At 46.0% G+C, this 13,594-nt stretch overlaps 1 protein-coding gene across 4 annotated transcripts in view; it reads left to right on the top strand.

Moving 5' to 3' along the window:
- The window catches only part of LOC119166252 (uncharacterized), a 180,841-nt gene extending 177,210 nt beyond the window's left edge, over positions 1–3,631 (top strand). For all 4 annotated transcript variants that reach the window (XM_075891645.1, XM_075891646.1, XM_075891647.1 and 1 more), the window contains exon 36: positions 218–3,631. In XM_075891645.1, the coding sequence (XP_075747760.1) occupies positions 218–304 (87 nt within the window). In that variant the 3' untranslated portion in view covers positions 305–3,631. The remainder of the gene's footprint in view (positions 1–217) is intronic.
- The last annotated feature ends 9,963 nt before the right edge of the window (positions 3,632–13,594 follow it).

The raw sequence follows: 13,594 nt of genomic DNA on the forward strand, positions 1-13,594 counted from the left end.
CTGAGATGAGTGTGGGATTACCGAGCAAGCACGTGCGTCTAAATTGAAGGGCTCATTTTCTTTGTTAGACACCATATTAATGAGAACAGACAACGGTGTCAAGGAAAGTATAAGGGGAAGTTATTAGAAGTAATTGTATTGCAAATGCGGAGTGTGGTTTAGCCAAGCCATCAACCAACAGACTGTATTCAATTTGTTTTCTTTATGCACCTTTCAGGAAGTGTTTGAATGCACAAAGGCCAAGTTCTACGGGCTTCCAAACTGGATGCAGAACAAGCACAAGAAACAGGCTGGCCTCTTCTGAGGTCCTCATGAAATTGAATGTGAGCTTAGAATTGGAGAGATGCCACACGAGGCGTGTGTTGCGAACTGTGGTCTCTCCCTCTGCCAATGGTGCCTAGCATGAGACGTCCGCAACGTGTGGCTAATGACTGTACAGAGAAAAAAAAATGTGCGTGCGTTCTGATAACTTCATATCTACTCTGCAGTTGTTCTCGAGAAGAGAACGCTGAATACACGTAAGAAAGTCTGCTTTCTATTCCGTTTAAGTTGCACGAGAGATGTGGAGCTGCGAGAATGCACGCTGCAAGCTTTCCCCGACGAATGCGACAAAGGAGACTCCGAAAGGTGCATCTGGCTGCCAACTCTGCTGCTTTCCTGCACTGTCGCTGGAAGTGTGCTTTTGATTTTTATCCCCGTGCCGTTCCCACCCCTTGTCTGTGATGTGAAGAGATTTGCTCATGTGTGTAGTCTTGCCCCCCTAACACACCCCTAGATAAGGCAGTGTCTCATGAGCACGTTGCTACAACCACCAAATGTGAGCGTTTCTTTTTTTTTTCGTTGTTGTTGTAAGGTGTGTGGCATGTCTTATATATTTCATATTACCTTGTTCCGTGTCCTCCATCTTGACTGCATTTCCTCTTTTTTTAAATCTATACATATATGTGGTCATGCTTTTCGTATTTAACGAGGTTGTATTTACGTCGCAGCATACAAGTTCCTCGCGGGGACAGGATGTTCATAATTTTTATTTACCTGTGATCTTTCAGATGCATTGCACTACATGTTAGGTGCAATTGACTTGTCGTTTTAGCATTTTTCTTTATTTTATAAAAGAATGAATATTATACTGAGGAATATGTGAGAAGTCATAAATGCAGCCTCGAACAATATATCGTAGGCCCCTAGAAAGCCCATGCATCACCCGTTGAGGAACTATTTGACACAAGGTCCTCTCTCCGACTTCTAAGTGTGGCCAGAGTATTTTTGTACGTTACTTAACAGAGTGACAAAGCATATAGTGATGTATATTTTAACAAGAAATGTGAAGAAATTGACAGCAATATACAATGTGAGACATCTGCAATCTCTGTTCTTGCAGTTTTAGCTTTCTAACTGGCAGTGTATATACGAGAGAGATAATATGCCTTGCCATTTCGATTTTCTTGTTTCGTTTTGTAAAGGCCTTTTGTTAATAATATACTGGAAGCTCCTGAATATACACTGTTAACTTATTTCACATCGAAGGAATTTTTTATTACAGGCAATATAGACAAAAATTGCTTCTAGACTTCTGGTGAGATCACGTAAGAGATATGGCATGTTATTGTAAATACACTTACAGCTGTATATTTTGCGCAAAGGCTATCATTCAGTGTTGTGCACCCTGCAGTCTGGTTGTGTTTGTATAATTTCTTTTTTGTACATTGTGAAGTGACAGCCTCGATGGGCATGGATGCAGAGTACGAGTCAGAAGATTTTTATCTTTAACCAGTGCATTTTCTAGCGAAGCATGACATATGCAGTCGGCTATTTGTCACAGGGTTAGTTACTTCCTTGGTAAAGAGCACTCGCGGTGCTGCGTTGAAAGTTTTTATTCACTGCTTTTCGTTGAAGGGCAGTTCTTTTTTGTTATGCGCTTACAAATCTGCTGGGATTTGGCTGGCAAACAGCGTAATATATTTTAGTGGAATACAAGTTTAAGTCATGGGAATAAGTGCCTGCATACATTTTCCTTAAGTTTTCCTTCATAGAATTCTCGCCACAAAAGTTCATCTGGACAAGCCTTGTCTTGGCTTTCTGGTAGCAATATTGCAGGCTGCAATATTACTGATGCAAGTCGTGAGAGTTTCTTTCGATTGACTTGGTATATACAGTCAGTGTGGCAAGGGGCTTGACTAAAGTTTATGTTCATTTGTACTGCTATGAAGAACCCTGCTGCATTATCGGTCACTTCAGGTGAAACGGGACGTACGCATGATTTGAATGGATGTTGTGTTGCTGCGCACTGATATGTACTATGGTATCCATCTGCTTTGTTCTTAAATTTGAGAGAGCCTGTAATAGCTTGCAGGTGCCTTTTCTATACAGTTCTTGCAGTTTTCCAGGTACACAATAAACCATGCTTTGCAGTACATGACGATAGTTATAGCGCGACAACAAAGCGACGACACAGAGGCAAGAAAGACACGAAAAACACGAGCGCTTCTTGCCTCTGTGTCGTCGTTTTGTTCTCGCGCTATAATTATCATCATGCCATACCAACTAGCCCAAGCTGCCACACTTCTAATTTGCAGTACAGTCGTGAATGTGCAACCAGGGCATTTTTACTTACCTTATTCCCAGATAGCTTACTTAAAAAAAGTGTCTTCAGTGTGCTGGCCTAATCTAGAACCTGGTGGAGCACGACATTGGTATTTTTATTATGTATTCCTTTTAAAATCCTTTCTATATCAAAAGAATGTTTTGTATGAAACAGCATTTGTACTGCTTACAAATCAATACCTTGTCACACAGCAAATCTAACATAATTAATAATGTAAATGATAAATGATATAAAAATAAAATAATATAGATACAATTTTACTCACCTTTGTCTAAATATGATGCATTAATCATAAATTATTCCCAATTGTGGCAGATATCATTCTAGACAAATTTATAGAAGCTGCCAGTATAGTCGGGCCTAGATCTGGTAGGCCATATGGCACAACGGGCAAGGGTTCTGGGATTTGCCTCTACTGGAAAGGTGAAAAAAAAAAGCATTGTGGAAGCAAATCCGTGAAAGCAGCAGGGAATAAAACATGGCTGTCACATCATAAGTTGTACTGTTTTGACAAAGAAGACAGCCATGCAGTGAATGTACAGAGAGTTGCTAACAATACATATGCATTTGGATCTACTTTAGTGCCAATAAGGTAACGAAAATACAATCAAGCACAGTACATTAGCTCATTATTTTCTAAAAATAACAAATGTTGTCCTTCTGATGAAGCTAAGCAGTAGTTTTCGGAGTGAATGTGCATCTGCAATGCTGGGAGCTGAATGCAAACGAGCTTTGCAGTTTGCATTAGGCTTCTGTAGCTTTTCAGTTTGGAAATGTCTTCAACTGATGTGATTGCGTTTTCTCATGTGATGCCCATGACATATTATTTTGGGCAAATGACATTAGATTTGCTGTGTGATAGGGGTTAGCCAAATGGCCATGCAGTGTGTTGTGCGTGTGCTTCTTTCACTCTCTGTCGGACTTTATATAAAGAGAGTACGTTTTTAAGATGAAATTTGCATGTTACTAGCATTTTTCTGTAAATAAAGACTGGTCGCTGTGTGCCCTCTCTTCATGTTGATCAAAGTCTGGTACTGCCTTGCTCCAATACTGGTGTCATTCATAGCAAAGTGGAAATTCAAGGACTCCTTTTTTTTATTTGTTAGACGCAATATTGAGAACTAACAAACAATGAGGCCTAGAAAAAGATAGGGGATGCTGTTAGTAGTAATTGTAATGCAAATGAGAAAGTGGGTGAAAAGATAACCTGCCAATGGCTAGGACTGAACCTGCGACCTTTCAATAATGCGTCTGATGATCTACCATCTGAGCTACAGCGGTGTTCATGTATCGTTTAACTGGACTGGCATTTGCAATGTAGTCTATTGGGATGTAGTAAACGTGTTTATAGTACTGGCATAAGTTCATGTTCAAGAATATTTTTCTACAAATCTTGCTAGAGAAAATTTTGAAGCTAATGTCCATGGCAGCTGCTGGCCGAGTGGTTCTGCCTAACATTGGGAGTACATTATTTGCTTGAAATTGGCTCATACATTTCAGCAACGTAGCCAGACATCGTTTGTGTGCAGGGGCGTTCCGACGCAATTCTTGGCATCTTCAGGTGTGTGCAAGTACATTGAACTTACACATACAAAATGTAAACATTTCAGGTGAAGGAGAGAGGGGGAGAGGGGTAAATGATGATATATGTAGTGTTTTGTCATGCAAGGGCCAATGATGGCCATAGAGCACCCAATAAGGAGGGGGGGAGGGTGGAACACCCCTAAACCACCATTTGCCTCATTTGACATGGCTGTGAAGTTTGTAACCGACAATACTCAACAACTGAAATATGGTGTAGTAAATGCTGCGATTCACAGCCATAATGCACATAGGTGTCATTCTGATTAAGTACAGCTAAAGAGGAAAAAGGGGGGCGGGGTAATTTTTGGAACGACATGCACATGATCAGCCCAATCTTTGTACCAACGCGGGCTACCATTCGCATGGTAGTTGACCATTCTGAGCTTTAGTTTTCTGTAGTAATAACGGCACAGTGGTACGGGATATGTCGTAGACATGGGGGGGGGGGGGGGGGGTGTATAAATTTAATGACAGAGCTTGGGGTTCAAGAAGGGCTGTTTACTTAAAGGAACAAGAGCTAACAAAATGGTAAAGGATATCAAGGATAATTATTTAAAATTTTCAACATTTCTGCGAAGCAGTGCAGGTGAAACAGTTTGCCTTGGTGTGCCAATATTACCTAAACTGCTCTAATAATAAATTTGCTTTTCCTATGTGTACAGGCAACGAGTCGTCTCAGATATGCTCTGTTGCAGAATAAAAGTACTAGGATGGAAGGTTCGAACCATGAACTTGTGAAAGGCAAACATGGCGTACGTTTTTTTTTTTTTTTGCTCAATTCAGCTGCTCTTAAACTTAAGAGTGAATGAGGCGTGAGTACGAGGGGGAGCCCCCCTCGCCCTTTATTTTCTAACCTTTACTCGGCCAAATCTGGGCGATCCAGCAGGCCAAAGATGCTGCTGAGAGACATGGTCTCTCAATCAGCTCCTAGGTGGGAACCCAGCCCCGTAACCTGCAGGAAGTGAATAAAGTTGTTTCCTAACTCGCTTCACTCAGCCAGACCTCTCACACCATCTTGATAAGCTGGGTTATCGCGACGCATAACCGCGGTTGAGGATCCTTCGTGGCGAATTCAAAGAACTGTTTGGGTACTTCCTGCCATTACACCCAAGAGGGTGCAGCCTTTGTGAGGAGCACGCCTCACCTATTTTTTAAGGACGATAGTCTTTCGTGGGGACCTGCGAAGCCAAAGTTTTGGTCTGTCTACATTTGTCTATTCGTCCGTAGTAACGATCCCCCTGAAGGCACAAAACAATACCTCAAACAGCCAACCCCATTTACAGCGCCCACCAATATTGCTCAAGTTTCAGCGTTCATACTTGTGCGATTGTCAAATAAAAATCAATTATTGCGCATATCTGAGGTACCGTAACAACACGTCGATGTTTTGTATGTGCGCATTTGTACTAGAGAAACCGCACACGAGTAGTTATGAGGACCGTAGCGTTTATCGCGCTGCGCTGACAGTGCAACGCGATGCTCCAAAAGGCAAGTGCTTGCAACGCTTTGCTAAGACGACACGGTAGTGGCACCTGCCCATCGCTTTGTGTTCTACTCCTTATCGCCTGTGACACAGGCGCGCATCTTTCTACGTGGGTGCTCGCGCCTTCCTTCGTTTTCTAACATAACTTTCAGATGGCGCTCGTGTCTAACGTGCCTTGAAGCCCCTTGGTCTTGGGAGATCAAGGGGCTTTAACGTGCTTCGATTCGCTGGTTCGCCTTCGCTGCACGAATCGAGACTCTCTAACATGGAGCTTCCAGAATACAATTCACCGATTTTCTCGAGCAGGACATCAAAAAAATTGGTAGATCCCCCGTACAGTGGGAATCGATGATATGCGAAGCACGAATGAGAAATGTTGATATGTCACTTCAAAATCAGCACAACGTTACGAGGTAAAGGTAAATGATGCCGTACATGACTTCAGTGTCATGATTATCATGTTTGGTTGTGTCGTTTACCTTCATCTATTCACATAACGTGATACCAAATTTAGTATATGTGGAGCTGGTGAAACAGCCGTGAGCACGCTATGAGCGTGGTATATCATGTTCTTATACGACACGCGTGTCAGGATTATCATTTATGCACCAGTCATATATTTCGTCATCGGTTGACGTCACGTAACACCAGATTCGGTATCCGTGGAGCTGGCAAAATGGCCGCGAGCGCATCATCGGGGGCCCAATATACTCCAATGTAGCGTTGACGCGCGCGCACGCTGGGCAGAGTGACGTTAGCAGAACGCGAGCACTGACGCCAGGCGCGACCAGTGTCCGTCGGCGCGGCCCGACGGCAACCGGCGCGAAATGCGACATGCTGCATTTCGCGCCGAAGCTAGCGAAACGGCCGCGAGCGCATCATCAGTGTCGCATGTAGTCATGTTGTTACATGACACGCATGTCGTGATTATTATGTTTGGATGTGTCATTAACCTATGTCGTCCGTTCGCGTCGCGTAATACCGAGTTTGGTACATGTGAAGCTAGCGAAACGGCCGCGAGCGCATCATAAGCGTAGCATGTAGTCTTGTTGTTACATGACACTGTTACGAAAGCCGGGGCGACGCCAACACGGTTCCGAAGGCGCCACTGCTTCGAACTCCGCCGGGAAGGTCCCCAGCCGTTTGGTAGCGTAGGTTTCTCAGCTCGCGACTGCTTCTGCGCAGAGCTGATAGACGAGCGGACGAAACGACGGTGAGTTAAACAAGGTTTATGTACAGCATATATACAGAGGCGTTACAAATTCGGCACTGGGGCCGACAGCTTAGAGACTCGAAGAGCCGAGCTCTCTTCTTTGACACATAGATCTACTACTAGCGACGCGCCCACAGAACACCTACGCGCCGCAGGGCTTTTTTTATATGCACCGGGTGGAATCTTTGAGTACCCAAATGTCCAACCAGAAGCGCCGCTGGTCGTGAGGTCAGAATCCTCCAATGGGGTCGCCGCTGGGCCGCGTCATTCTCATCGAATCTGGAGCCGCTGCGCTGCACGTGGCTGCACCAAGGATTGAATTGGATTGGATAAACTTTTATTTGGTCCTCCAAAACACAGATCACTGTGTTGCGGGTAGCTCCCACGTGGGGACTGAGATGCCAAGCTCCTCAGCCGCCTCGCGGGCTTGGTGGACAGCCCAGAGCTGATCTGCCAAGGACGAGCTGCGGATTGCCGCCTCCCATCTGGCAGAGGTGATGTTCGATATATGAGCGAATTTGGTGCACTGCCAGAGCATGTGTTCTAATGAAGCTATTTCCTCACATTGTGGACAAAGATTTCTTGGGTATAGGTCAGGGTACATGATGTGTAAAATTTTCAAAGTAGGGTACATCCGCGTTTGCAAAAGCCTTAATATAAGTGCTTGGGGCCGGGTTAGATTTTTGTGAGGTGGAGGGAAAATCCTTCTAGACAGGTAGAAATGTTTAGTGAGCTCGTTATATGTTGTAAGAATTTCCCGGTTATTCCATTCACCGGTAGAACGCATCCCCGGGGAGGCGCGGTTGGAGAGTTCTCGCGCCGCCTCGTGTGCTGCTTCATTGAGATTGGGAGGGGAATCGTTGATTTGCCCAAGGTGAGCTGGGAACCAACTCAGAAGATGATGCGTTATGTTCTTGCCTTGCAGTATTCTCAGCGTTTGTTCAGAGACTGTCCCCTTGGCGAACGCCCGTAGTGCTGCCATGGAATCACTGTAGACGACTTCAATGTTATCCATCTTGAGTGCTAAGGCGATGGCCACCTGTTCCGCAATGATTGGGTCTTTCGTCCTGACCGTCGCTGAGTCGACGACATGGCCAGCCCCATCGACCACCACTGCCACAAACGCTTTCCCATTGGCGTAGGAAGCCGCGTCAACAAATACGACCCCTCGTTCCTCGTTTGAGACTTGACGAAGTATAGTCCTGGCCCTCGCTACTCTCCTTCCGACGTTGCGTTCTGGATGCATGTTTCTTGGTATAGGAGACACCGTGATATTCTCCTTGATGTTGTCGGGGATATCATTGTAATTGTGCCTGATTGCCATTGGGTGTTGGCCCAGCTCCTGCAGGATCATTCTCCCCGACCTTGTTGTAGATAACCTTGCAAACTGTGCTCTCTCTTGGGCTTCTGCTATTTCTTCGAGCGTGTTGTGAATGCCAAGCTCAAGCAGACGCTCGGTGCTGGTATGTATGGGTAGGCCCAGGACCTTCTTGATAACTTTCCTGAGGAGCACATTCAGTGTCTCGGACTCTGCTCTTGACCAGTTGTGCATTGCTGCCTCGTACGTGAAGTGGCTTAGAACAAACGCATGCATCAACCTGATGAGGTTGTTTTCCTTTATCCCATTTCTTTTGTTGGCCACTCTGCGTATGAGGTGCACCGCACTGTCTATTTTCCAAGTTAACTTGGCTATAGATTTGCTGTTGGCGCCGGTAGACTCTATCAGCATGCCCAGGACTTTGATGGAGTCGACCCTCTGGATGGCATCCCCTTGATTTGTACGGAGGTGGATGTCTATCTGGTTTAACGGCTTCCATCCCCTGGGCTTCGGTCCCCGGCGTGCGGTCCGATACAGTAAAAGTTCTGACTTACTCGAGGAGTGCACCAAGGAGGATACACATTTATGTATCCTCCTTGGGCTGCACCCAAGGACGAGTGACGTCGCCACGCATTGCGTCAGACTCGCCTGACAGGAAGGCGCCGATTGCCTCGACGGGCTCGCTGTGCGTGCGCGACAGAAAGGCACCGCCGCGTGATGACGCCGTTGAGTTGTTTGCGTCAGGTGGGCTCGCGTGCTGGCCTTGACACAGATTGCCTTTTTCAGAGGCATGGACGTTCGATGTGGACTCGCAGGCATAACAACACGCATCTCATGTTTATCATGTTTGCACCAGTATGATACCTTTGTCATCCATTCACGTCCCGTAATGCCAAATTTGTTATTAGTGAAGCTAGTGAAACGGCCGCCTGCAGAGCATAATGAGGGTGGCATGTAGTCATGTTGTGACATGACATGGATTTCGTGATTATCATGTTTGCACCAGTACCATACCTTCGTCATCCATTCACGTACTGTAATTTCAAATTTGGTATAAGAACTGCCGGTCTAAGAACTGGCTAACCTCCCTGTCTTTCCGCTTAAACTTTCTTCCTCCTCAAATTTGGTATATGTGACGCTAGCTAAACGGCCGCGAGCGCATCATGAGCGTGGCATGTAGTGATGTTGTTACATGACATGCTTGTCATGATTTTCATGTTAAGGTCTGTCGCTTGTGTTCGCCATGCAATCATGTCATACCATACCAGTTTTGCAACATGCCATGTGAACGAAACCACCGCAAGAACTGCAGGACCATGAAATGTAAATCATGACATACATGTCATGATTTTCATGTTATGACTAGTCAAATATGTTCTTCATACATTTATGTCATGCCATACCAAGTTTGGTATCGATACCACTATCGAAACGGCCAGGAGAGCTAAAAGTGGTAGATAGATAGATAGATAGATAGATAGATAGATAGATAGATACGCTCAAAGTCGCCGATGTTCGCTAAGAAATGCATCGCACTTAATAAACGTTTTGTTCACTCTCTCCTGAGGCAAGACTATCGTCTTTCGACGACATTTGCAGTGAAACATGCAGACAAAGGGTCATTTTTTTTCTCATGAACTCTTCCAACTGGGGGTGCGAGCGTTACGGTGATATCTCACCTTGATGGATTGAGTGAATCGGCAAGATCATACCTCAAGCCAGCTAGTGACGTCAACAAATGTGGTGTGTGACCAGAAAGATAAGAGAGTTATAGTATACCGGGCTTACCGGGTGTATCGTGATACCGGAATCGAAGTGCGCATGCGCAGATACGTACGTCACCCATACCACTTCCCGCACGCGCGGTATTTTTCAGATTTCATGTTACCGTGGTAGCGTAGGTGTATGTAGTGTACGTAAACATGGCGGCGCTCTCGGACGCCCGCTTCGAAGTGATTTTGGCGTAGTTCTTGAAAGATTCATCTTGTTCGCAGCAAACGACTGTTCAAAGTGGCTTCGCTTGCTTTCAGTTAGCTTCGATGACCGAATATTACGGATAAGTTGACGTAGTTTCTGAGATAGCTTCCCATTTCGAACACGTTTAGGCCTAAGTGCAAGATCAATGTAAACAAATCGGCAACGTAGATGTCTTCACGTTTGGTGCGTGGTTCATATTTATTTACTCTTATTATCACTAAAATAAACTTCTAACAATGTTTCGCGTGGTGGCATAGGCAAACATTCTCGTTTTCTTTTCATTTTTACTGTTTAACTTATTAACGATATATTAACTGGCGCCACCATCCCAGCTGGGGCACGTAAACCACGTAAATGATATCCCGCTAAACTATAAGACGCTGCCCACAGCGAACATTCGCTGCACGGTAACGCCATTCCCTTAACCTACGCTATCGCGCTAACGCTAAACTATAACTGTCTATAGACTGGTGAGCCATGTTGACAGCACGTGAAAGAACCGCGTGGATGGCGAAAGAGCTGTGTCCCGTCTTGCTTTTTCGCCGACGTGGCAGTGGCGCATGCAGGCGGAAGTTTTTTTCCGGTGGGAGAGAGGGGGCACCTCCTTGATTTAGAGTGGCGGCTGGGCCGCCAGATGTGGTCGTGTGTAATTTTGTGCTCTACATGCCATGGCGTAAAAAATGTCAGGTATGGGAGGGGGGTGGGTGCACGGGCCCAGTGTGGCACCCCATCATACCTTGGCTACGCCCCTGCCATGCGGTCATAGGAATGCTAGCAGCTCGTAATGTCTGCCCCATACGTTTACTCTGACCTGACCTGTCGTTGTTAAAAACAGCAAAGAAGGAACAGGGGGGAAAGGAAGGGCGGGGATGTTAACCAATCTAGAATGACCGGTATGCTGCCCCACAGAACAGAAGCTGAGGACTGCTTTCGTCACCACCTCGATGCGCGCGCCTCCGCGCTTGGATGGATGCCGCTGTCGTGGAAGCTCTCTGGAAGGTTTCGGGCTAATAGACTCCAAAAAGAAACGATGCCATCTCCCTGCCATCTTTGTGAGGACTCGACGGTTTGCTAATTGGGCTCTTAGGGACTACACCTTCGATTGTCATTGCACTTGGCGCTATCCTCTGATCCTCGTTTCGCAGTGCGAGATGGTCTGATTGTGAGTGGCGGCGAGCATTCGAAGCTAGTATTCATTGCTTTTTTTTATGTTTCATAGAAAACGTCTCTATGAGGTGTTCGTTGAGCGACGCTTGCATCCGTGAACAAAACGGCGAACTATTGCTTGCTAAGTGCTTCCAGCTCATGTCTAACGACATTGTAAAAGGGACACCAACAAATGAACTTCCTTTTACTTTAACATGAGAAAATATGGATGTTTCGGTTCCAACTCGGATTCTACTTCAGGGGTGGCTGTGGGGCTTCAAGTCGGGGGGTTCAAGACAGGTTCTTATTTCTAGATGTGAAGAAAGCCTCCCGTTGAAATGCGAAGAAAGCCTCCCGAAGAAAGCCTACCGTTGAAAAAAAAAAAAAAACGCGGGAGTTGTCGAAGGCGATGCGGCAATCATCTACCTCGCTGTGCTCGGCCAGTGCGCTCCTTTGTCGGTCGAACTTGCGCACGTCGTTCCGGTCTGGAAAATTTTTTGTCTCCCCAGTTTTCCGCAACCTACGATGCGCGACAATCCGCACAGTTTTTTTTTTTTTTAGGTGGTCTGCCTTTCGGGCGCGGAAAAAAGCGACGGAGTGTAGAACCACCAACCAGCGGCCCATAAGCCAAGTTCTACGCTCGGCCAGACTGTAGGCATTCTCATGCTTCGAGAGACTTGTGGCTTTGCAAGCTTCTTAGAGCAGGGAACATCCGGTATTTAGAGCTCGTGCTATTATTATTTTTTTTTCACTTGATATAATGGCTAGGGCACATGCTTTGAAAATTTTGTCATGGCGTCGTGACGTGGATAAAGGAAGCAGACTGTAATTATTCGACCAAACTTGTGGCCCATAAACTGAAGGTCAGATTACAGCGATGCCCACTGGTCACTGAGAGCGGCTAACAGAGCGTCTGTCGACGATCAAGTGACAAGCGGCGAAATATTCTAACATTATCGCTATAGCGGTGACGTAGGCCCAGAATAATCTGTAACGAAGGGGGCGTAATCTTAACAAAATGATCTACTCCAGTCCCGAGGCTTATCGAACATTGCATGCGCGGTTTGCATTCAGAATGGCTGACAGTAAAACGGGGCGATAACATAACTTAGAATGAGGCAATATTATCAGTCTTTGTCATTTACGGCGAAGCGGGATCTGAAGCGCATCGCGCTTATTGCAACGGAAGCCGGCAGTACCGACATTTGCGCATGCGCAAAACAGCAGTCGACCGCGTTGCTTCAAATGAAGGTCCACGAAATTAATATGCTATTCAAGACACTCATTCCAGCTTGTAGGTGTAATGGAAGCAGCCCATGAAGGTGAAATAATTAGGAAGAATTGCACTTCTATGTTACGCTTGCGTTCGAACCTCGTTGTTTCACCAGAAAATGTATATATAGAAATACACGACTCCGAGCTTTTATTCACTGAGGAGCTGACTAAGCTGCATTTTACGCGCTTCTGGAGGCTTCATCCTAAAAAGCGTCTTGAAGACTGTATCCTGTTTCTAGAGCACGGATACTCTCCTTGACACAGTTGCAGCCACGAATACGCTTCTTTGACAGTTCTCAAAGTATGCGCGAGCAATGAACGAAACTTGATTTATACGAACAGTAGAGTGATCCGCAATCGATTAAGAGCTATGCGAAGATCACTTCATGGACGTTATTGCGTGGCGTAAAAACGATGTACGCACGATGAAGTCCTCCACTACGGTGACTGAGTAGAATAGATCGCGGCGCCCCGCCGCGGTGGTCTAGTGGCTAAGGTACTCGGCTGCTGACCCGCAGGTCGCGGGTTCGATTCCCGGCTGCGGCGGCTGCATTTCCGATGGAGGCGGAAATGTTGGAGGCCCGTGTACTCAGATTTGGGTGCACGTTAAAGAACCCCAGGTGGTCAAAATTTCCGGAGCCCTCCACTACGGCGTCTCTCATAATCAAATGGCGGTTTTGGGACGTTAAACCCCACAAATCAATCAAGAATAGGTCGCGACGGTATTAAGTGATCGTACTCTTTCGTGCGTAAGTAAGTAGATGTGATTACCTGGTGTGACACAGTTTGCCGCCATGTAACCGTGTAACCGCTTCGTAATATATGGTGTAAGGATGCGGGACATTATTTGTACTTAAATGCACAGCAGTTATCTACTTGCTTCGCATGCTTCCGCTGTGCCCATACGCGAGGGACTGACGACACGCACTCATTGAAGTTCGTTGGCACCTGGCTTCTTGTCGCGGTGCTGTGCCCTTTCCTTACGAAGAGATA

The sequence above is a fragment of the Rhipicephalus microplus genome, chromosome 1 (assembly GCF_043290135.1).
Source record: "Rhipicephalus microplus isolate Deutch F79 chromosome 1, USDA_Rmic, whole genome shotgun sequence".
In the NCBI taxonomy this organism is placed as follows: domain Eukaryota; kingdom Metazoa; phylum Arthropoda; class Arachnida; order Ixodida; family Ixodidae; genus Rhipicephalus; species Rhipicephalus microplus.